The sequence below is a fragment of the Poecilia reticulata genome, chromosome 2 (assembly GCF_904066995.2).
Source record: "Poecilia reticulata chromosome 2, P_reticulata-male-v2, whole genome shotgun sequence".
NCBI classification, from domain to species: domain Eukaryota; kingdom Metazoa; phylum Chordata; class Actinopteri; order Cyprinodontiformes; family Poeciliidae; genus Poecilia; species Poecilia reticulata.
The window spans coordinates 28,052,628-28,078,895 of NC_088831.1; the positions used below are offsets into that span (position 1 = coordinate 28,052,628).

Below are 26,268 nucleotides of genomic sequence, written 5' to 3' on the forward strand. Positions count from 1 at the left end.
TTTTATATTCAAGAAAGTGCTATATTTTCCACAACACTCACTGCTTTTCTCTTCTTTTCTTTTCTTTTCTTTTCTCTTCTTTTCTTTTCCAATCTTGGTTCTTTCCTGCCTTCCATCCTTGTAGGAAGTGCCTACAAACTACAGCAATATGGAGGAGAACTGACAAGCAGGACGTGGAGGCAGTACTGATGACTACAGGAACAATGAGCAAATCACATCACCCAGGAAATGACTGAACTACATACATTTAGTTCACAGTTTTTGTTCTAATTATAGATTTAGTTCCAACACAAATTCATCAGCTCCAGTTAATTATTACTGTCAAACATTTGTCAATGAGATACAGCATCTTATGGTAAAAGCAATGTTAAATGTTATCACAATTTTAACCTCAGTGATGAATTTTGATACATTCAATATCAATATCTTTCTTCTAACCTCAATGAAGATGCCACTGTGGCAGTGAGATCTAAAAAATACAAATACAGCATTCAACAACTGATTAAAAAGTTAAAATTGCTCAAATGAAACTGAAGATAATACGCATGAAAAACATGGATTAAGTAAATTATTTCATGCTCCGTCTATGAATTTAATGTAGCAGGACATAACATAAATCTATACAGATGTTTGCATTTTCTGTGGTGTGTGTTATCAGGATTTTCTGCTTGAGCCACAAAATGTGATTTGAGATGGTAGGATATAATGAAACCTCATTTTCTCAGACTGTATCATGAGAAGCTTTTGCATCTCTGCACTGTCCTCCAGCTGAATGTCCATCAGAAGGAAAAACAAACAGATCAGAGACACTGCGACACAGACGAAGAGGTTCTGCTTGTTGTGGTTTGCAAAAAGGTGTTGGGATAAAGAAAACTTTTACATTCTTAGTTCATAAAAAGATTCAGTGGAATAACCATCAGCGTCTAGACGGAAACATTTTTTTTATTTTTAAAACAATGGTTTATTGACATTATTTATTTAAAATTTCATCAGCTTTCTTATCTGAATGCTGTTTCCATGAACTCTTTGACACTCTTCCTAAAAATGTTTTAAAGACACATTGAATCACTTCCCTTGCTCATCCTCTGCATTTACATTTATAGAAGATGATAAAGTGACAGTCTGGTTCTCACTCTCAGATGGTCAATCTGAGGCAAGCATCTCTTCTCTTCATTTAGTTAAAACTGCAGAATGTCTTCGAAGGTATTGTGCAGATTTCTTCTTGTTTTGCATGTTTTCATCTAGATTTGAATTGAGTTTTACTGTAACATTGGTCTGTATATTTCAGTGTCAGAGACTCAGATGGAAGCTCATTGGAACATGTTGGTGTCTGGAACAATGGCAGATCTATCTTTTCATATCCACATCAGACATTTTAAAATTTGTCCTCTAAAAACATCAAAATAAACCCGAACATTCCTTCTAAGCTCAGGATCTTTAGAGATCCACATGATAATGCAGGATTGCAAACATGTTCTGTCGTGGCCCTCAATAGTTGTCCTCAGGGACCACTGCCCTGAATTTTTTAAGTGTTTCCCTTCTGCCACACACCTGACCTGAATAAATGGACAATTAACATATTTTTACAGTACTTGATGACATGCAGTAGATAATGCTATCATTTGAATCAGGTGAGCTGGAGCATAACATTTAGAATATGCAGGGCAGTGGTCCATGACAGCCAGGACTGAGAAACACCGAGCTAGAGTCAATTAGTTTTGCATCAACTTTGTATTTATTTGTCCAGTACAACAGTGACAAGTTGAACAGCCAGATGCAGAAGCTCTAACATCTACTCTAGACAGGTCAAACAGAGCCTCTTAAAGGGATGTTCTAGGGTGAATTAGAACTAATTTTCATGATGTGGTTGAACTTAATGAATGACCTCACTTTCTTCTTCATTGGAGTGTTTTTGTCTGCTTGTATTGATAACTGATGTGCACAAAGATGTGTGTTGCTTCTTCTCCAAACAAGCAAATAACTCTCACTTCCCAGTCACACCAGATCTCAAGAAGCTCGTCTTCTTCTACAGTCATCTCAGACCCAGAGCCTGCAATGAACTGAAACTGGTTTTTAACTGAAATAAAATATTCTGACTCATTTATTTAGATTTAGTCCAGTAGAGGGCATGTGCAAATCATGCTGTAACACAGCATCTTCTTTGTTATTAAACAAAGGAGGTGAGTTGTTATTGGACATAACCAGTCAGTAACTTTAAGAAGAAGAAATGACATTAGATGGACCAAACAGGGACTGCGGGATTTTCGTCTTGTGCGTTTGTGGTTACTCTGACAATAACTCAAACAGAAATAGTTTCTTCTGTGTTTTTTCAAAGAACCACAAACAGTCACTTCCTTTTCTGAGCTCCTTTACTGCGACATTATAAGAAAACAGAGTATCTTCCTGCTCCTCATATGTCATCATGTTCAGCCTGAAGCAAGCTGCTCTGCTCTTCAGTCAGCTGTTACAGACAACCTACGTATTTGCAGGTACAGAGACTATTTGTATTTGTTATGCAAGATTCTTAAATTAGGATGTCCTGTTAATTAATTTTTTTCAATTCCCTTCAATGTCAGCGATCGGTACAGCAAGCCACTACGATGTGTTGGTGTCCAGAGGAGACTCAGTCCTGCTCACTTGCAATATATCTAACAAAAATGCAACAATGATCAACTGGACCAAAGACAGATGGGTTTTTATATACTCCTTCTCCAGTAATCAAACTTTTTCAAATTTCTCCTCTCACAGACTGAGAATAGACACAAACATTCCTTCTACACTCAGTATTGATAATGCTCAGCATGATGATGCAGGACTTTATACTTGTCATATAACTGAGAAAAAAGGCATTAACAACATGTCATGGACCGTAACAGTTCTTGAAAATCAAAACGGTATGTAAGCATTTACTGACCCTTTCTGTTACACACACTGTAACATTTAAATTTAATTTATGTGCCATGTTGATCATCTTTTTTAGGAGCCAGTTTACCACAGTACATTATATTCACACTACCATCTGCCTTTGGATTGCTTTTATGTTGTTCAGCATTAACTGTCTGCCTCTGCAGGTGAGTGATATTTGATTCTAGATTTGCAACAAGCACACAAATTTCACTTTGTTTTGTTTTCCTTAAGAGCTACAAGCATTACTGGCACAGCTGATGTCACTATAATGATATGATCAGTATATTATATATAAATAATTCTGGTAGTGTGAATTATATTCACACTACCATCTGCCTTTGGATTGCTTTTATGCTTCATGACTACAGCTCTCTGCCTCCACAGGTCAGTGAAATCTCTTAAGTTTTTAATCCAGAATGAAAACGTAATTTTTCTGCTTCTGATGAAGCTATAAAGTTCAAATAATATCAATTTACCTTGAAATTTCAACTGAATCCTTTTTTATATGCTCTCAGTTTAGATTATTTTTAATTTTCAATGAATTTACAAGCGCAGGGATTCATTTAGAGCATATTCTTCGTTGTTCAAACTGGTTATATCATAATAAAGCTGACCACTAATATATTTTAAAAACAATAAATGCAAAAGGATTTGTGGAAGCACGTTGATAATAATCTCAGTATGTTGATCATCAATTTGGTTGCTCTTCTTTTATAATTCTTATATTCATTATATTCATTGCCAATGCAAGCCGGAACTTTCTGAGAAAAAAACAAACATCTGAATTACTGTGGACTCTTATTGACTTATGCTTCTTTTAAAACTAATAAAGTGTTTTCTAAAACTACCAAGAAAATAAAAAAATATATATATTCAAACTTTTAATGGGTAAAGCCATTGAAATTTCTTTTTTGGTTTTGTTGATCACTTCCTGACTGAAGCAAAATCACATACTGTGAACATTTCCTTATCAGAAAAACAATGTGTTTTACAGACGCAGCAGGTTTTATGGTGCCAGTCTTTGGTTATTATTTAATATTAGCAGGAGAAGGAACAAACCCAGAACCCAAAACCAGGACAGCAGAACATTTACTTGGGTTCATTACAACATTCTGGATGGAGTGAAGGTTAGAGGAACTTTGTTATCATGCAGTTTGTTTATTATTCCAGCAAAGTGTTTTACTTTCTGCAACACTAACATTTTTTGTTTCTTTCCCAATCTTGGCTCTTTTTCTACCTTCAATCCTTGTAGGCAGTTTCTTCACCATTCCAAACTACAGCGATATGGAGGATAGCTGACAAGCAGGATGTGGAGGCAGTACTGATGACTAGAAAAACGAGCACATCACACCACTCAGGAAATGACTGACCTAAATATATGCTCACGTCGTGGTTTAAACGATTCTTCAAGAAGAAGATGCAGTTTTAAAAGATGTAACATTTTTTTATCCCTAAAACTGGGAATTCAAACATGCAATTTAACATTTTAGTGGTACCATATAACCTCTGTTTGCAACTGGACTGATTTATGATGTTTCCTCTAAATGTATTTTTATGTTATAATATTTCAATGCACATTCATAAAATGCTTATTTTAATAGCAATAAATTCAGCTCAATTAGACTCATTTCATTTTAGTGTCAAATCTGTAAAGTGGAATTTTATCTTATTTCTTTCCAGCAGGGGGCGTGGTTGTGTTACAATCATCTTATGCTTAAACAGAATTGACACAGAACTGCTGAAACATGTGGTTCAGTTTTTTTGAAATTGAATTTGTGGAGAATTTAGATGTAGTAAATATTTTAACATTTAATTTTAATCTGATTGTATAGCACTTATTATTTCACACTGAAGAGATATTGTTATAAAAACAAAACAACAAAAACATCCAAGTTTATTTAGTTTTTGTTCTGATTATAGATTTAGTCCCAACACAAGTCCATCAGCTCCAGTTAGTTATTACTGTCAAACATTTGTCAATGAGATACAGGAGATCTCGTGGAAAAAGCAGTCTCAACTTTTACCACAATTTTAGTCTTTTTTCACTGACAAATTTTGATACATTCAATATCAATATCTTTCTTCTAACCTAGAAGAAATCGCCAGTGTGGCAGTGAGATCACAAAATACAAATACAACATTCAACAACTGGTCTATCACTATTAAACAAAAGGTTATAATTACTCAAATGAAACTGAAGACAAAATGCATAAAATACATGAATTAAGTAAATTATTTAGTAATCTATTGATACATTTAATGTAGCAGAACATAACATAAATCTATGCAGATGTTTTCATTTTCTGTGGTGTGTTATCAGGATTTTCTGCTTGAGCCACAAAATGTGATTTGAGATGGTAGGATATGATGAAACCTCATTTTCTCAGACTGTATCATGAGAAGCTTTTGCATTTCTGCACTGTCCTCCAGCTGAATGTCCATCAGAAAAACAAACAGATCAGAGACACTGCGACACAGACGAAGAGGTTCTGCTTCTGGTTTGCAAAAGATGTTGGGATAAAGAAAACTTTGGGATTCTTAAAGATTCAGTGGCATAACTCAGTCAGCATCTAAAAGCAAACATTTAGTTTTAGCTTATTGACATTGAATATTTATTAGACTAAAGATCAGATCATTTTAAAGACACATTCGACCACTTCCCTTCCTTGGCAATATGCATAGTCACATCAGACGTTCTAAAATTTTGTCCCTGAAAGAGTCAAAATAAACTCAAACATTCCTTCCAAGCTCAGTATCTTTATGGATCCACATGATAATGCAGGATTGTTTACATGTTCTGTCCTGGGCTTCAATACTTGTCCTCCGGTACCACCGTCTTGAATTTTTTAAGTGTTTCCTTTCTGCCACTCACCTGACCTGAATAAATGGGCAATTAACATATTTTTACAGTACTTAATGACATGCAGGAAATCCAAACATCCATCCATTTTCTTGCACCCTTGTCCCTCAGTGGGGTCGGGAGGGTTGCTGGTGCCCATCTCCAGCTAATGTTTCGGGCGAGAGGCAGGGTACACCCTGGACAGGTCGCCAGTCTGTCGCAGGGCAACACAAAGACACACAGGACAAACAACCATGCACACACACACTCACACCTAAGGGCAATTTGGAAAGGCCAATTAACCTGACAGTCATTTTTTTGGACTGTGGGAGGAAACCGGAGTACCCGGAGAAAACCCATGCATGCACAGGGAGAACATGCAAACTCCATGCAGAAAAACCCCAGACCGGGAATCAAACCCAGAACCTTCTTGCTGCAAGGCAACAGCTCTACCAACTGCTCCACTGTGCAGCCCCCCACGCAGGAAATAATGCTATTATTTGAATCAGGTGAGCTGGAGAAGGGAAACATCTAAAACATGCAGGGCAGTGGTCCCTGACAGACAGGACTGAGAAACACTGAGCTTTATTTAATCGGTTTTGCATCAACTTTGTGTTTATTTGTCCAGTAGAGGGTGTTTGTGTCAGTTTCCAGCAAAATATGACTCAATGAATTAAAGGTTATTATTCTGAAACACATTTTTAATAGGGTTGAGAGGTTCCTCCATCTTTTCCCCAGTGTTAATAATTATTTAAATGTTTTCACATAATATATTTATAATTTCATTTTTTGGTGATGGTTATTGCATTACTATTATGGGTGCACACATTTAGTAAACACCTTATGTTTATTTGGATCGTGAACTATTTTTGTTTTGCTGAGAGTCAAGGACTGGCTTTGGGAGAGGACTGGTTGTAAGGCAAACAGTCCATCAGGCTGCTGGAAGCAGGGGACTTGATGATGAAGAATCTGCCTCTCTCTACTACTAGCATAACTGCTAAAACATTTTGGTGTTGGCTTGTTTTGTTTTTATAGCTGTGTTGTAGTTAAAATGTTTTGGTTTGAATTAGTTGTCTATGTTTATGCTTTGCTTGTCTTTGTCTTCTCTCCCACTCCTCGGCTAGCCTTTGTGTATAAATTCCCTTGTGTGTTGATTGTGAGGTCAGTTTTGGTTTGTTATCCTGTTAGGCATGCCTTAGTTGATGATTTCTTTTGGGCCCACTTTGCTTTATTTTTGAGATATCCTGTTAAGAATTTTTATGAAAATATGACTCACTGAATTAAAGGAACAGTTCAGTAATTCTGAAACACCTTTATAATAGGGCATTTATAGAAAGTGAGTAGGACAGTTAGGACAGGAGACAAGATGTTTCCATCCCTGAAATTATGATGCATAGAATCACATATCTAAGTCTAAACTATGTTACAGAGTAAAAACAATAAAAACATGCTTTATCTGTGGCATTGTTCATTAAAATGACACATTTCCAATGTATTAAAATTAAATATGATCGGTACACTTAATGATATTAGCGATTAGGTAATTCATTCAGCAAGTACTTTTACTTTTAATACTTAAGTATTTTTAAAAGCCAGTACTTTTTTACTTTTACTTAAGTAAAATGTTAATGTGGTAGTTTTACTTTTACTTGAGTACATTTGTGTCTGTGTATTTGTACTTCTACTTATGTAAATTGTTTGAGTGCTTTCTCCACCACTGCAAATCTGACTCTGGAAAGCCAAAAATATCAACATGACCATGACTAAACATGTACCATTAGGGTTTATGGTTCTTTAAACATTGTTTACTCAACAGTATTACATTTGCTTGTTTTTTTTTTCTTATTTATTATGTTTGATGGGCCTTTTAACACCAACCTGTTGGTGGGACTGGATGTGAATATTAGACATTTGATCATAATCTCATGTATTTACACACAATTGTTCATTAACATGTATTGTCTTACAATAAACATCACAGAACTGAATTGAACCTTCATGTTCTACTGTGTACAATATTCTTAAAGTTCACATAGTTATTATGATGTGCTCCTCCCTGGTTTACTCTGTTAAACAATCAATATAACTTATTAAAATGTTGTTAATCTGACTCATTTCACTTTACCTGGGTGTCAAACTAGATTCTACATGAATCTCAATCTTGGTCCTCAGGAACCATAGCTGTGCGATTTTTAAGGTGTTTTCCCTGCTGCTACACATCTGACTTCAATGAATGGATCATTAACGGCCTTTACAGCACTTGATGACACGCAGGAGATGACGCTATTATTCGAAGCAGATGTGCTGGAGCACAAAAACATCTAAAATATGCAGGGCAGGGGTCCCTGACAGCCAGGATGGACAAACACTGAGCTTGAGTTGAATAGCTTTGCATCAACTTTGTATTTATTTGTCCAGTAGAGGGCGTGTGTGAGATTCCAGCAAAATATGACTCGCTGAATTAAACAGTTAACAGTTCAGTTATTCTGAAACACCTTTTTAATAGGACATTTATAGGAAGTGAGTATCTTGCATTTTAGGTGTGGAAGATAAATTAAAGTGGATAAATAACTGTATGAAATCAGTCCAGAGCAAGGCTGCACCAAGGTCCAGTTAGTTTCACAACTGTAGGAATGGGGTTTGTTTTTTTATTCCCCAAATCCTTAGAGCAGTTTGCCTACTAATGTTAAAGAAGTTACTTCACTAATCAGTAAAAAAACAATTGAACAAACATAAATATTATGTCTGAGAGGTGGTTTTTGTCATATTTAGCTGTATTCAGTGTATTTAGGGGGCCCCTGGTTCTCAGAGTCATCAGCAGCTGCATAACTTCTAGCATGGTGCCATAAAACTCTAAACATGTTACTTTGTAACCTTTACTGAGAAACACCTGGATTAAACTGTGTCCAAGTTTCCTTGTCTTTCTAAGGTAAATCAGTCATTCATGGAGGAGAATGAAATTCAAGAGAAATTTCAGTCTAGATTTAAAGCTCTCTATAGCACAGAGTCTACTGTACTGAGAGTCTTTTTTATGACATTTTATTAGTAACAGATCCTGGTGATACTGCACTCAGTTTTATTGGATTTACCAGCCACCTGCTATTCTGTCGATCATGACTTCCTCAGCTCGATGCTGAAGCAGTCAGTTTGCATCTCATCAGTTTCTGACAGACCGTGTCAGTTTCTGTGGTTTTGACAAAAATGCTGCTATGCTATTCAGGGGTGTACCACAGGGTTCCATGCTCGCACCTTTGCATTGTTTAATTTATCTGCAGCCATTAGGAGCTTTTGAGAAAACTAACAAACAATCACCTCTTATCATTTTTATGCATATTAATGTCAGGTCTATTTCCCTTAGAAAAGTGTAAAACACTGTTGAAATGCTCCTTGACTGACTGAGAGACTCTTTGACAATATTGTTTTTTTTTTTCTTTTCATAGAGAATCAGACTGAGGTAACTCTACTTGGGCCAAATAGCATCAATGGAACCCCAAGTATTCCCTTTTTGTCTTTATGAATAAACACTGCTGGCTAAATGTTAATATCTTAATAAAATTAGACACTCTCCTGCAAATTGTCATCTGTGAACTCAGTTGTGAATTTTAGTTTTCATTTTACAAGCTGAGGTGTTTAGCAAACATTAAATCTATTTTATCTAGAGGCAGTCTGGAAACAGTAATATGGGCTGTTATCACATCTCAGCCTAATTATTGTCTTCTTTTTGTTGTTTCCTTCGCTGCTAATGCTCTCTTACAGTTGCTTCAAAACACTGTTGTAAAAAAGCAAGAGCAGGTTTACGGTTTAAGTCTGACTTTATTGGCTTCCAGTTGACTTCAGGGTTAAATTTAAGATCCTCTTATTTGTTTTTAAGTCTCTTCATAACTTGACTCCATCTTGTCTCCCTGAAGAGCTTCACCTTTATGTACACTCTCAGGTCAGTAGATCGAATTCCTTTAAACAGAACCGAAGGTTTGCTGGACTTCCTGAGGAGAAAGAGCCGTTGCATCAGTGAGTCTGACACTGTGGACTGGTTCGCCTCCACATCTTGCACACGACTCCATTACTAACTATTAACACACGTGTTTTCTCTGTGGTCATTTTGTCAAAGTGAGTGGCGTCTGCTTTCCTTTTTATTTCTGTTATTAAATGTGTCCTCTCTCCTCATATCTGCTGCTATGATAGTTCTCATTTTGTTTACTCTACAGCACCTTAAGGTAAATTTAATTTGATTAATTGACTTTGTTTCTTGCATGAGCCCTCGTTATGGGGTTCTATACGACTGTGAGAGCTGAATAAAAATGATGTGCTTGCTGTGATTTGTGTGTTTTTGGTTCTCACCTGTTTCTGTATTTGAATTATTTAGAGTTGTCTATTATTGCCACTCAGGCTATTAAGTTTCTTAGTTCTTGTGTTTTGTTCTTTGTTTATCTGGACTCTTGTGTTAAAGTTGAGGCCTGTAGATGCTCCACTACAACAGAGAAAATTAGTTATTTTAATTTAAGTCCTTGCTCGCTGGAAATGTTATACTTTGCAAGAACTAAAATGCAAAAGTCCCAGAAAAACCCACTGCAACACATTCCTTTCATATTCAGACTTTCATATTCATTTTGTTCTTGCAGCTCTGGAAGAGAGAATATATTTTGCTGTTCTTGTGGAGTTGCTACTGACCTTTAGTCATTTGATTAGTTGTTTATTATTCACTTGTTCTCAGTTTCTCTGCTCAGGTTCTCCCTGTGCTGCGTTGCATTTCTCTGATTAGTCACATCTGGTTGTCAGATCATCCACCTTCCTGTCAGTTTTTTCCCCCATCCATCTGATGCTCTTGTTTTTCTTGGTCTGTTTCCTCCATGTTCGTCCTCCTGTGCTCCAGTTCCTTTGCTGTTCCACAAAGTTTATTGTTCTCCTCGATCCAGTTCCTCGATCAGTATTTTCATATTTTCTTCATTAACCTTTTTCAGCCATTTTCATTTATGTGTCTTAGTCCAAATCTACCACCATTACAATTCATAACAAAAGTGTTATTAGGGAGATAAGAGTTCATCTGATCTCAAATCTAAAATCCTAAATTTAATAATTGGACAGGTAAGATGGATGCACAACTCAAAGACCCAACATCATAAATCTGAACCTTTGAAACAAGTGATAAATGTTGTTTTGCGTTGATGCTAAGCCCATATTATTACTAAATGAAATTATTTACAAACGTTTTTTTTGCTTTCTCTAACTGTCACCAACATGCTCATTTTAGCGTCCTTCAAATTGTAGCTCTTTCCATGGTCCAATGTACTTTACTCAAATATGAATTGCCTTTTCAAAATTCAGTAACGTTGTACAGATAATTATTCAGTTCAGTGTTACTGAAGTGGATTTGACTCTATAAAAGTTGCAAGAACAGGAATGTGTTTTTCCTCAGTTAGTGGCTTTCTTCAAGAACGTAACCTATACGAACCCAAAGAGAGGAGACAGAGGAAAGCCCAAAAGCCACGATCGGGACAGGTCAGAATGACAAAGCACGAATGTCTGGGATTTTCAGAAACTAAAATAGTAGGAATGAACTGACCAACAGTAAAAACTCCTTTTAGTGACCCTACCTTGAATCACAGCCTCAAACTAGATGATCTACATGGCTGCCGATTGCATCTAAAAATATATTTTTTTTTTCTCCAAAGAAACCTTCATCAACATGCATATTTTTATGGTTTATCATTCTGGTAAGTATAACTCTTAATGATTAACTACCTATTCTGCTGAGAAGTTTTTTTTTAAATACATAGGGCAGGTCAAAAATGTATCGTCACATAAGTTGCATAAGTTGATTTGATTTTGTTAACCACTAATACTGGCTGGTTTACAAGTGTTGAAATAATTTTTAATAGTTGTTACAGTTTGTTGTTTGTCTTACTGCAGCTTGTTCTAGTTCTCCTGATGGTAGGGTCTTGGATTATCTTATAATGCAGCATTTCTGCGACGAGTCCTGGGCCCCAAGGACCTTACCAAGAAACGCCCCTCGACTGTCCCATGTGACTTCATGTCTCACATTAACCTCCTCGCAGAGCTTAGCTTCTATGGGATTTTTCGTTTCGACTGACTCTGCAGAGTATTTCTGAGTCGATTAGTTTAGCATTTCTGCCGGATTTTCACAAAATATCAGCCATGACAATGGACAAGGGAACCAACAAGTTCATGTCATCTTTTTGGACGACATCAAGATGTTTTAGCCACGCGATGCCTCTAACATTGTGTGAGTTGCAGCTAAATGCTAAGAGTCGATGAGGAAAACAGCAGATCCTCAGACCCTCAGCATAAATATAGCTGTGGACAAGATCACTGATGGCTATTGTTCTTGCAAGGCTGGGTAAGTCGGGCATTCATGGTTTTGAGGGTTTGAATGTGCCTAGGACTTATACACGGTACTCGGTGCTAGCGTGGCTAACACGATTACAGTTTAGTAAAAGTTAGCGTGGCTAACACGATTACAGTTTAGTAAAAAGTCTTTTCAGGTGAAATAAAATCTTTGATGTATGTCAGATACGGTACACATTGCATATTGATCTGTTCAGCTAACGTAAGGCTGTGTAACAGACAGGCTTCAGGATGTAGAAGTTGTATCGGTACTGCCATTATGCTGTACTTGGCTAAAAGGTCTTCATAATGGATGTGTTTATTATTGACTTTTTTTTTTCATTCACTAAACACAAAGAAAGCAAAGCAATAATACTTACGCCAGCAGACACTTTGTTCTTATTGATCGTACGACGGTTGAGCTGCAAATACGGTCGTGCACAAGCTTTGATCCAAGCAAGGCTTTCCGTTTCAGATTTTGGAAATCTGTGAATTTTAGTTCCACAAACACAATCAGGATACCTGACATCAGTGTTGTGGTCAAGACCACCTAACCCGAGACCAAGACCAGAGTGTATCGAGACCGAGACAAGTGGTTCCCAAACATTTTCTGTCCCCCCAACCCCCACAAATACCTGTGTGGTTGAACGATGTGTTTTTTTTTTTTGTTGTTTTTTTTGGGGGTGGGGGGAGTACCGTCATATTTGGTTTCATCAAACTAAACAGTTTCTCCCGCAGGGCTTTGAGATTCTCTTATCTTTTTTTCCATCTCTCTTGAAAACTTGATCTCCTTACTCCTGAATAATGCTGGCTAAATTGATCAAGAACCTATTAATGTTTTTAAACAAAGATACAATAAAAATGCAGTTTTTTATGTTTTCATAGAATATTTGTGTTAATTTCCACAACAGAGTAGAACTGAAAGTACAACTGTTTTTAGATCAATGTTTCTTTATTATTAGGTTGGAAACTTTGTGCTTCTTTCACATCATTTCCATTACATCAGTGGCTCCCAAACTTTTTCTCCTGGGCACCCCCAGTGGTTTCCAAACTATTTTGGATTCTTAGAGACTCCCTGCTATACTCAGCCCGGCTACAGACGAACAAGAGGGTGGGGGGGCAAAATGAATCTATGTAGCTGAACATAGACAACAACTTAGCCTACAAGCTACTTGTTAACAAGCTTAAGGTGATGTATTGATATTAGCTAGCTAGTCATCTTTTAGCTAACTTTACCTGCATCCATCAACTTTAAACAGTTTATTAGTTTGGGGGGAAAACTGTGAAAAGTTCTTTGCGTTTTGCTGCCATGATTATAACACACCTGTGCAGCAAGTCTCCTTCGCTGCCGCACAGGTGTAGAACCAGCGTCTTAGCGCTCATCTTGCGTTTAAAGGCGGCTCGGAAAAACAGATTACCACATGTTAACAACGGATTAAACAGTTATAACTGTTGATAAAAGTGACAGAGGACACAGATACGGGAAGTGTGGAAACCCCTACTGTATCAAATTTACAGAGGAATAACAGAGACTTGGCCATTCTATGGTAAAAACCCAGCGCATACAGCGTTAATGTTTTTTTGTTTTTCTTTTTCATCCAAACGGCTTCCCGCGCCCCCCCTGAAATGGCACGGCGACCCCCTAGGGGGCGCCACCCCACAGTTTGGAAACTGATGTATGCTATTCTGACAGCGTATCTGATAGTCTCTCAGTGACACTCTAGTCCTATCTAATAAGTAAAGACCCGTGCAACAGAATCGTACTGCTCCTGAATGTCGTATCAATACATTGCAGACTTTTGAACACAGCGTTGTCTCATATGTGCGACAAGTCAGTCAACACCTCCGCACAATAATTCAGCGCAGTGAGTGACAACTTTTTTTCATCACAATGCTTATGTGTCTCTGTACAGCTAGCTTTGCTAACATCACGTCAACGGAGCTTACCTTTCTTTGAGATACTTTTCTAAGTGACGAAAAAAGTTAGACGTAGTCCCCGCCGTCTGTGAAAGCAAAGCGCTGCTGAGTTAGCTGTGGCCATCGGATTTCTTATAATTTATGCAGCTTTATTCTATTACTGACTATTAGATCTTCTGCCGCTGAGAGAAAAGCACTGCGCATGTCTTGGAGCTCTGCGTGCGAGTGAAAGGTGAGGGGTGAGGGGGGGGGGGGTGAGGGGGGGGCGGAGGGATGGGAGTAACATAAACAAGTAATTGGCAAGTCACGTTATTGGTTGGATTTTTATCGGTGCGTTTTGCATCCACTGAAAACAAAGATGTTTACAAATAAACTGGACAGTATGCTGTACGTTTAGTGATATGTTCACAGCTGCGGTCTCGACCGGTCTTGAAATAAAATGCCGAGTCCTCAGAGCCCGAGACCGAGACAAGACCGAGACCAAATGCGGTCGAGTCCGAGACGAGACCGAGACCATCAAAAAATGGTCTCGAGACCAAGACCGATCTCGAGTGCTACAACACTGCCTTACATCGCCTGTACAGATACCCCACTGACAGTGGAGAACCATTCTTTTTCGAGTCCTGACGCAAAAACTTTCTGTCGGTCTGCTAGTCCACAATGTATATACGTTAGCATGAGTTTGTGAGCCGGTAAACCACATGATAGCTGCGCTGTGACGTAAAATGGGCATTAGCCAATGAAAGGCGGGCCCTGTGGTAAGGTCCATTGCTTACATGGAGGCACATCAAGCTAACGTGGTTTAGCAGAACAAATCACAAATGTCTGAACTGAGCAAACATTTGTTTAGCAGCTCTTTTTGAGTCTGCTGTCACTTCTTCCTTCACAGTGTGACAAATTGTTAACAAGTGCATCTCAGAAGCCGAACATGAGCGTCAGTATTATCATTAAAATAATCACCTGACTTTGTGGTTGTGGTCGCTCTGTGCTTCCTTTTTCCCGTACAAAGAAAACATCAAGGTTAATGCCAATGTGAGAGTTACAGTCATTTTTTGCTACCTGCTCAGGGAGCTGAAAGTGAAATCGCAGTGTTAGCCGAACAGGTACCACGGCGAACTGGTTCAGTCCTACATGAACTCTGCGTTTCATCGTGAAGAGCTGCGAACCAATCCTTACTTCAAACCAGAAAGATGGCTTCTTAGGTTTACAAGAAGGTGAGAAACTCAAATGTGTCCATAATTGTGTCATGAGCTTTACCAGAACTGGATAAATCTGTTGATGTTTACAGTGTCTGCAACTGGATTACAGTTTGCTGATTTTGCAAAAAGGGGCAATCTGAGTGTGTATCTGCGATTTAGCACGAGATGCTGAGGCAATATGACCTCATTTTCTGTATCGGGTCTCTGCAAGAGCTCAGTCAGCATCTAAAAGAATCTAGAACCTTTTTTTTTAATTTTCAAACATTGGCTTATTGCCTTTGATTATTTAACATTTTGTGAGATTTTGTATCTGAAGGTTGTTTCCAGGAACTCTTTGACACTCTTCCTCAATTTTTTTAAAGACACATTCAACCACTTCCCTTTCTTATAATTTCCTCTGCATCTACATGTGTAGCAGATGATAAAGTGACAGTCTGGTTCTTTCTGTCAGATGGTCAACATGTTCAATCTGAAGCAAGCATCTCTACTTTTCATTCAGCTGTTAAAAATTCAGAATATCTTCAAAGGTATTGTGCAGATTTCTTCTTGTTTTTGCATGTTTTCATCCAGATTTGAACTGAGTTTTACTGTAACATTGGTCTGTATATTTCAGTGTCAGCAACTAAGATGGAAGCTCATAGGAACATGTTGGTGTCCAGCGGCGACCCGGTCGTGTTTCTTTGCAACATACAGGAGAATGCCACAACAATAATCAACTGGAACAATGACAGATGTTATTTTTCATATTCCACCTCAAAGAATCAGACGTTCTCAAATTTTTCCTCTGAAAGAGTCAAAATAGACATTAATATGCCTTCCAAGCTCAGCATCTTTAGAGCTCAACATGATGATTCTGGACTATATACATGCATTGTAACTGATAGAGGAGGCTTTCGAAACATGGTATGGAATTTAACTGTGTCTAACAAACAAGGTATGTAGAGATAAAAAAAAAAAGATCAGTTCACTTGCATCACTTGTACAATTCAAAATGATCCTGCTTTTCTCTAATCCTTTCTTTCAGGTGTTAATTTCTCAAGGTACATATTTTTCATTCTATCACCTGCCGTTGGATTGTTTATATGTTGCATCATGCTAGTCGTCTGCCTCTGCAAGTGAGTAATACCTTTTAATTTTAGAGTTACATTTATGATTTTGTTTTTTTTTTTTGCTGTTAGGTTTAAGAACTGCTTGTAATATCAATGTGACTCCTCGTGTTCATCTTAATATTTTGTGTCACACTAAAAACATCAACCTGCTTGAAATGTGTTAAAAAAAAACTCTTTTTTTTTTTTTGCTTGGTCCCTGATCTATTGAGTAAGTGTGACTTTTCTCAAGTTTGCTCTAGATGATGTGAGTGTGTGTGAGCTTTTTTTTTTTCTAAAAACAATCTTTAAATACATTTGATATGCAACTGTGTTTTCACCACAGTTGCAACACAACCAGTTTGGTTGTGTTAAAGATGAGTAGGGAGTAGTGTGATGTGAGCCATGTTGGGCTGAAAGGGATGCCAGATTAAAAGAGCCCATACATTTAAACAAATACATTTTACACACAGTAAAAGTTAAACACCTTGGTAGGAAGGAAAACAAATAACCCCAAACAAAAGCTGTCAATGTAGAAAAACTAGAAATATTTGTATTATTTTTTCCATTTTCTTTATCCACTGTACTGTGAGGAGGTTTTGCTTCATCCCTCATTTCTTTAAGCTTTGCTTCTACGCAGAGTTTGTAGCCAATTGAAAATAGTTATGATCAATAATTCTTCCCTTGTTTATTTTAAACATTTTGGATTCAATACAACAGCGTATAATTTCCAGTGCAATATTTATATTTTTTAAGCTAACCTCTTAACTCTAAATGAAAAAACCATGAATCATCCATGAGCCTCCTGAACTCAGTGGATGAACCCATGTTGTCTCAAAACATTAATGTCTTAGCAAAGTTTTACTTTTAAATTTGATCATTGATCGTTTTGATACTTGCAGCCCATGATAGAAACACATTTCTCCATTTTACTGAAGAATACCAAAGATATCACACTGTCATAGATGTCACATAGCATAATACCGCCAACATGATGATGAATGGTTGTTTTTCACAGTTTATGATGACACATCTCTAAGGTTCTGCGTCAGATCTTCGCAAAGTTTTACCCTCTGTGCAATATCTGGTAAATGTTATTTTTTGACCACTCACAGTGGTTACTTACAGCGACATTCATCCATTCGGACTCAGAAGACCTGCCATGCTGTGACTCATTGCTTTGTCGTAGCCACATAAGCCATATTGTTATGGTTCAGACTGCCCACATGGTGATGACAGACATCAAGATCTCTGTGTTCCTGCTTTACTCTCATGCTTGTATAGACAAAAGTTGTTTGGTGATCTTTCTTAAATAGTGGATTTTGTAAATAGAACAGGTTGCTTCTTTGGTCATGTGCTCTTGATCTGTTGGTATTTTAACAAATGTGTCATGTGTTGCAGTGTGGACCCACATTTAGCAGGCAGGAGATGTAGTAGGGTGTGGATGTGTAATGACAAACCAAAGAAACAAACTCACAAAATGTGAAAAGACCAGGGGAGCACAAAATAATCTGAAAAACAAATCCAAACAGAAGACTCGATGAGAACATAGGGAACCAGGGAGAAGAGGGCAGAATGACAAGGACAAACAGGGACGTGACAAGACAGACTGACGAGTTGTGACTGAAATAGAGGAGCTTTAGTAGTAGGAGGCAAAAAGTGGAAACAATGGACCTGGATTGAAGAGGATTGCAGGTGTGAGTAGTTGGAGTAGGAGTCAGGCTGAGGGGCTGGGAGAAGGTGATACAGGGAAGATATACAAGGAACACAAAAGAGAGAGGAAGGAAACACAAGGGAGCTGGAAATAATTCTAACACTAAAGAAACACTAAGACTAAAGACACCATGATAAACTAGAAAGAGACAAAGACATGAGGGGAAAACTATGAAAAAACAGAAACAAGGCTGATCTAAAAATAATAAGGACTAAGAAACACAGAGCTAGAGTAACTAGAAGGACTAATAAAAGAAATAACCTAAGACATATGAGAACAACTGAACCTGGGTTAACGAAGTAACTAAGAAATAAACATAACTATAAACACTATGAGAGTCTGAAATAAGGAAAACAATAACAAGAAAAATCTAACCAAAATGTTACATCAATTAATGAAACTAGAGTGACCCTGAGAGGAAAAACTAAAGTGAACTAGAAAATAACTGAGATAGCAGAAACACACAGAAAACAAAATCCCAACCCAAAACTCAGAGTCTTGACAAAACGTACAGAAAAAAGTTGATGTTTGAAAGAGTGACATATTTGAGTCTTTCTCTGGAATCTAGTTATGAGTCATGCAAAGGTAATGTTATTTGTTGTGACTTCTGCCACAAACAATTAGTTGGTACTCAGAACCCTGACTTGACATAACTCTTACCTCTCAACAATATAACCATTAGATTAGGCCAGAGACATAAATTAAATTAAATCAAAACATGTTGAGCATGTTAAAAATCCCAGTGTTATTTCTGTCCATGCTAAAATGCTGGAATGCCCAGTTAGTTTCGTTGCTACAAATGTGGAGGAGGCATTTCTCTTCTTGTGAAAACTTGCTTTGTTGATAAAAGCCAGGCCGATGCTTTTTCTTGCTCAGTGTGGGTGTAGTCACTTTATTTCCTTGTGTTCTTAATTTTTGTTTTGAAGGGCTAACTCTGTGCTCTTGCTTCTCAAGTCCAGTCACAGCTAGAGTCCTAAAGAACATAACTCAGAAGGGTGTTGTTTCTGAAAATAAAAGAGAGGGCTGCACTTTTTCATGCAAACCTAGGCTAGTGCAACATTTTTTAAAGGAAACTAAAGGCTTGCAGTGGCTTCTTTCTAAACATCAGAATTTGTTTCCACAGTTGAGTCAGGACCTTTTATCTCTGAGAGGTGTGGAAACAGAAAAAAATAGTTTCAGAATGCATTACTCTAAATTTCAGTGCTGCTTATCTTGATCAAATAACTTTCAGGTGTAATGGCACACGTTTAGCTGTTGCTGATTATGAAGAGTTTACTCATGCTGTCTTGAGCACAAATGTAATACTGTAAGTAAGAATCAAGCATCATAAAAAACTGACATCACACGTATTTAGGTTTTCTCACCCTGTGCTGTGAAGCTTCAAATGATCACAGTTGAGATGTCTCTACAGTTTAATTTGAGGCCACCTGTGATGAATTCAATCAATTGGACGAGATACGGAAAACACACGCTGTTCTGCAGTTAATAAGAGAAAACAAACCAAACACGCAGTAAAAGAAAACATACACTCAAAAAAAAACCCTACAGAAAAATGAACACAGTGACCTTCATCATTCATTAATGGAAGATGTTTAGAATCAGCAGGAATCCTCCCAGAACTGATCAGCCCTCTAAACTGAGTAACTGAGGGAGAAAGGCCGAGGTCAGAGAGCTCAAGAACCGTTTGGTCAGTATGTCAGAGCTCTAGCTTTGCACTCTGGATATTGGAGAAACTTCCATTTGAAAATCCTCTCTGCATCATTTTATTTAGGCTCTCAGATCATTAGAAACAGTATGCTGTGGGACAAACTTTGAACCTTGTGGCATAAATGCTATGCATCATGTCTGGAGGAATCCAGATACTGTTGAACACAGGGCCAATACCATCGCTACAATGAGGCATGGTTGTGGCATCATCATATTTTTCTATGGCAGGATCTGGGAAACTAGTCAGGATAGTAGAAAAGATTAATGAAGAGGCAATAGTTCATCTTTCAGAAGTAGAAGGGCCTTTGGGAATCCATCCAAGATATTCAAGGTACCAGGACAACTCTGAATGTCCTTGGGTGTCTCAGCCTGTCCGAACTTGAATCGGTATTCTACTTTTGAGCTATGCCTGATAATTCAGCAGGTTTAGGAATGTCTAGACAGCTGCAAAACAAGATGGTATTGAGAAAAAGGTAATGAATACTTATGGAAATGTGGTTTTTCTTTGTTTTATTTTTCATGTATTTGCATGTATCAAGTTCTGAGGAAAAAAATATATTTAAAGTATCTTGGAACAAGACTGTAAGGTTAAAAAAAGAAAAAAAAAAAAGAAAAGAAAAACATGAAGTTCTGTGAATACTTTCCAAAGCGGGTAAAATATGGCTAAAAGTAAAAGTAGGAGTGTAAAGAAATGTGAAGGAATGTTAATGTTATCTGGTTTATCCATGCAGAAAGAATGGGAGAGGAAGACAAGACCAAGGCCCAGTCGACAACCAGCACCAGCACTACCAGTCTCAACCAGAACAGGTAAAATAAAAAATAAAAATAAAAAATGATTTTTGCAAACCACTGCTAAAACTACCACACATAGTCGTCTTTCATATAAACTTCTCAGCTATCATCAAACCATTACAGTATTTACTGTTAAAGATCACAGTTTTCTTCACTATTCCTCATGGCTGTAGTTTGTCCTTTCCTATTTGTGTCAATGACCAGATTTTCTGCTTTCTGAATCTTTCTACCTTTTTCTCTACAAACCAATGACTCTGACTCTGTCTCTATTCTGCAGATCTACCATCTAGTCAATCTTCCAGCTAGTCCAGACTGTTGGAGGAACACCCAGCAGAGGAGGATGTACATCGAGAGACTGAATTCAATTTATGGCCATCTCTGAGCTGAGACATGTTCCAGGTCTTTGAAGAAAGAGATAAACGTTTGATGGACGTTACATGTTGTCTTTATAATCAGAAGAAACACAATGACAAGAAGTAGACCTTTCCCAACAACTTGGTTGTCTTCATAGTAAAGGGATCAAATCATAAGGCACAAAAACAACAACCAAGTATGTTGTTGTCAGCTTCTTATTGAGGGTCTGTTGCATTGTCAGTGGTGCTTCATTAAATATGTATTCCATGGTCAGCAGGTCTGAATAGGTACAACTTGTGTGTGTTTTTTTTATAAGGACATTTTATATCAGTTATGTATTTATTTTTTGTTTGTTGTTTAAATTGGATATCCTGGGGTATAATAAAGTAATATGCAGGGAATCTACAGTATTAACTGCAGAGGATGTTGTTTTTGTTGTTTATTGTGTTTTTACATATGATTGAGTGTACTTTCATGGAAATTATGACTTGCTTGATATTTTTTTTGTTGTTTTCTTTGTTTATTTATAAATGTATGTAAGTGACCAGTGTCACATGTAAAGTCACTGAGCAAAATATCCCTGTTAGGATAATAAAAAGTGGACAGACTAATGAAAGAGGACCAAACTAGCTGTTTGTTGTTTAGTAGATAAATTACTTTTGTATTATGACAGATTTTTGGATCTGGTTCCTCGATAAAAGGAAAATAAAATATTGAGAGGATTTATTAAGAAGTCTTGAAACAAGCTGTGCCTGGCATAAGATTGATTTTTTTATGTCTATGAAGCACTTTCTTTTGCCACATCCACAGTTCTGATAGTATGTAATTATACTAGAGTGAGATTGTAACCTAATACAACAGCAAACTGGAGAGCGGTGATAAAACACTTTGGAGCAATGGAGGCATTCAATTGTAAATCAAAAGTTGGCTGAAACCTAAATGTAGTTGAGAGAAACTTAAATGTAGTTGAGAAAGGAAGACGAGGGAAAAGAGGATGCAAAAGGGCTTAAATTTGAAATGGGAGTGCAATAGAATAAAACAAAGATGTATTTTCTCATCATGCTGGTATTTCCACTTTCTAAAACATAATTTTAAAAAATTTTACTGTACAGGTTGTTCCTTTGCAACACAATTCAAGTCTTAAGTCTTTCCCTTGCCTAGCCTACAAGCACCCAGCATTTTGTAAACTAGTACAGAAAACCTCTGCACAGATCTGATCCGCAGACACCAGTGGAACAAAACCAACAGCAGCAAAGAAAGATAAAGACAGAAGTGTGTAGTTACAGCGGTTCTATAGTGACACTTCAGCTGCTTAAAAGGCAGGAAATGACTTGCATAACGTTTGCTGGCTGCTTCAAATATCGTGTGTGATTGGTGGTCGTCAACATCTAGGACGTTGTTAAAGCATGCTCGATGTATCAGGACAAGAAGACGTACTGCAGGTAATTACAAGAAACATTTATTTTATTTCAGTTAATCAAACTAGTCTTTACATCAAGGATGAGATATTTAAGTAACTGTTACCTCAAGCTGTTACCAGGACATATTTAACATGGGTGATACTTGAAAGCTACTTTTTTTTTTACTACATTTAAACACCTACATTTTTTTAACACATTGGCCACAACAACATTTTAAGTGGGCAAAAAAGTTCCAGACTGTCTCTCACCTTCTGCTGGTCAGCTTGACGTAAACACCTCTGATATTTATCCAGTTCTTCAACATGTATTGTCGTTGCAGCTACAAGAAATAATTGTGGGTTTGTGTTGCATGTTTTTATCTGAACCAAGTTGAAGTGTTCTCACATATTTCTTTTTTTTTTCCAACATCATAGCCTCAAACCGCTGAACACTGCTATGTGTTGATATCAAATGGAGAGTCAGTCATGTTCCATTGCTTCATATTGAACATGGATGATGCAATGGACCAAAGGAAGGTCTTATTTGACACAATCTACCTTGCTTGCAAACTGACTCAGGACCAATCAGCTCATATGTCAGACAACAAATTACCAAGTGCAGCCACGTTCTTCATCAAATTTCAAGACGTATTAAACACCTTCTTACGTCGCTGCAGCATCAACTTGAAGCTCAATTTGATTTTAAACCAATGAAGATATTGTGTGAAAAGGCACACAGAAATAGGTCAGTATCCTCAAATGAGATTATAACAGTTTTAACTTTACGAAAATGTACTTCTATCACAATGCCAATTAAATTTTTTTTAAGGTAAAAAAGTATTTCTAGGCGGAGAAATTGGGTTTTCAAATGAGGATTCATGTTTCTCTGATTTTCTCATGTAAACAAAATCGATTTTGTTTATGTTACTAAACATTAATAAAAAAGGACAATGATCAAAGATAAAATTAGGGCCAAACATAAAAACATAAGTGATATAAACAGAACTGTTTTGCCTTACACAGACACGTAATCTGAGGAATTTAGGACGACTGATTAAAATGAGATTGATGCAGCGGCATATTTCCCCCTTATTAAAAATCACGTGAAAGCGGAAGTGCGCTCTCATCACGTGTCTCCGGCAGTTTCCGACACATAAAGCGCCAGCAGCCAGAAGGAGAGATCCAATTACCTCCTTCGGCCAGCAGAGGGAGATGGTATACAGCGCAGATCACAACAGTGAGTACAACCTTCACAATTTTGTAAATATTTTACTACATTTTTTTATGGGAAAATATTGATTATATAATACTTTGACATTATGTAATTCGGTGTGTCGGACATTTAGTTTTTTTGTGCACATCATTGTAGCAGTTTCTCATTTCTTCCCCCCCACCCAAAAAAAACAAACAAACAAAAACAATAATGTAGAATTTTATTGATGTTACACTTTCTGAGATCACTATTAACATTTTCTTGATTGCTTTCATGCAGCTTTTTTCAAAACCTTTCACACAAAGTCCAGTTCACAACCAGCGACAAAACATTTAAAATATGAAACAAAATCATATACCTCCAAGTAACAACTTGCAGCCAAGTGTATGAACTCTTCTGATCAATCATTATCAATAGATGCCATTGCAGCAAGTGAGCAAAAGAGCAGATCTTGAACTGATGCCTATTTCAAATATGGCCTGTCATCTATAAATATTAGAAAAAAGGGTCTCCTCCAGATTACTTCATAAGACTTCTTGATTTTGTATTTATCTGAAAAACAATTGCTATTTTTCTCTCCTTCTTTTGAGCAATTGTTCAACCAATAAAATATTTAAACATTATATTCTCCCTTATTAAGCTTATTTCAAACAATCATTGAGGGTACAAATACAAAACCTGTCTTTGCCTTTCTTGAAAAGAATCTCAGTTGCAGCACATTTGAAAATTGAATGCATGTTACGCACACTTCAGGGTTAGAAACTGGTAGTGAGCATCCCTTCTTTTATCATGACTACACTTATAGTCAAATCATAGATCAATTAGTGAAGATATTTATGCTTGATTTGATGTGTGTAATTTCCAATGGTTGTGCTATCGCAGCAGGAAAATGTGCTGCACTAACTGTGGTATTTACAGTTAAGCACCTTTTTATAATGTTTATTTTTAAGCATTTTCCTGAAGGCAAATATGCAAAAGCCAGTATTGTTTAAGTTATTACTGACACATTTTGTAAGTACAAAATGCATCTGACTCAGCTTTCACACTCACATTTAGCATTTAGCTTTGTGCCCAACATTCTTTCTCTGGCTGCGAACGATGTGGCCTTTAACACAGATTTCTACATTATATCCCGCAAATACCCTTACAGACTTGATATAGGACTCCTGAGAATTTTCTTACCTGTTGTCGTTGCCTAAGTGTTGGCTGATAAGGGAAAATGACTCCATGTAGTAGATAGGGTTAGGGGGTTTGTACAACCTTGACACAATTCTGCACTAGCTTGCCCAAATGTGTGTGTGGTGCAGTGTAGATGAGAACCATTTACTAAATTAAAGTCAAGTACTGAATAAATATGTAGTTAGCTTGCCATAAATGCTAAATTATTGTCATATAATTTTCTAAACAAAGGTCGGTCAACTTTAGTAACTACAGATATGAATTCATATTTTTTGTTTGTTTATTTTTTCATCTTCTTAATACACTGTCATCATGACTTTTATTAAAGATGTGAATAGGTTAATAAAAAAATGTGCTATATTTTTATGATGTAAAGCACTTCGACATGCCTGAAATCTGCTCTACAGATAAACTTGACTTGATTTTATGGCGATAATTTTGAGTGGACTCGTTAAATCTGAGTATTTTATATATATATTAAAAAACAAAGATGTTTTAAAACTGTTTCTATGCCGTCTTTTCACAGAACATTTGTCTCGTATTATACTGTCAGGACATGGTGACAGCTTTAATGATGTTAAATAAATGTTACATATCATTTATTAATTATATGTTACATAACCCAGCTTTAATGGAATGGTGTAAAAACAGCAGGCTCGATCACTGTAATATTTATTTCTTAATTGAGGAATATTTTGTATATTAGGCTATCACCGAGTTATAAGTTATGTGACAGAAACTTCTCTAGAATGTAGTTTAAAGAGTCCAATGTTCCAGTTCTCGGTGTGTCTGCTCTATAGATGAGTACCGAGTTCCATAGTTTTATAATCTCACCGAATTTTGTCGGTACCTAAACGCATCACTGTGACATTGGAGAAAGAATGGGGGGATTCTCCATGGTTGTCCTGTACGCAGCAGAGCAGGCGCAAGAGCGTAATGACGTCAGCAGCCGCTGGTTCGGTAAACAAACTAAGCATGGCCGATAGAAAACGATGAAAGGTATGGCTCCACTTTTCAAAATGCGACGCAAAATTATACTCGTTGCAATATTTGCGACACAAAGTACACGGACAGTGGTGGAAGCACTTCTAGTCTGAGAAAAAGATGGCATGTTAGTGTTCTTGAGAAAGAACTGCACAAGGAACGAAGAGAAACGGTACATGTATTTCACAGCAAAGAAGTTTGCTTCACCTTCATAACTTGTAATTCCTCAAGTAAAATAGAATACATTTTATTTATTTTAACTCCATCCTCTTTTGCTTATTTGATTCAAGCTTTGCCTTTCACGGACCCCATCACACATTTTTTTTAACAGGGGAAACGACAAATAGGAATACATGGAGCTGGATTATAATAAGTATAGTAAGACAAAACACTGCGTTAGTTGTTCTGAAGAGTTTTTACTTTAAAGACATTTGTTAAACAGCTGTGATGTTACAATACAAAGAGTAGGATGTTGTCTATATTTGTTTAAATTTTACTGAGAAATAATAAAAAATAAAATCTCATTATTAAAAAAACAACACACACAAAAGTACCAAAAATCAGCACCGTTGAGTACCGATGCTGAATTCCAGGTACTAGATATTATTACATAATCTATTCAAGTGTGAAATGCACT

At 36.9% G+C, this 26,268-nt stretch overlaps 1 protein-coding gene and 1 long non-coding RNA gene across 2 annotated transcripts; both read left to right on the forward strand.

Moving 5' to 3' along the window:
• The first annotated feature begins 1,557 nt into the window (after positions 1 to 1,557).
• On the forward strand, positions 1,558 to 4,471 carry LOC103459544 (uncharacterized). Its single transcript, XR_532768.2, has 5 exons — positions 1,558 to 2,489; positions 2,577 to 2,894; positions 2,981 to 3,291; positions 3,902 to 4,034; positions 4,160 to 4,471. It is a non-coding gene; the product is annotated as an uncharacterized LOC103459544 (long non-coding RNA).
• Positions 4,472 to 14,282: 9,811 nt separating this feature from the next.
• LOC103459536 (uncharacterized) lies at positions 14,283 to 24,292 on the forward strand. Its single transcript, XM_081602502.1, has 5 exons — positions 14,283 to 15,731; positions 15,818 to 16,138; positions 16,229 to 16,319; positions 20,442 to 20,517; positions 20,780 to 24,292. Exons 1-5 carry the CDS (start codon positions 15,656 to 15,658, stop codon positions 20,882 to 20,884), a joined length of 669 nt encoding a protein of 222 aa, XP_081458628.1. The 5' UTR covers positions 14,283 to 15,655; the 3' UTR covers positions 20,885 to 24,292.
• The last annotated feature ends 1,976 nt before the right edge of the window (positions 24,293 to 26,268 follow it).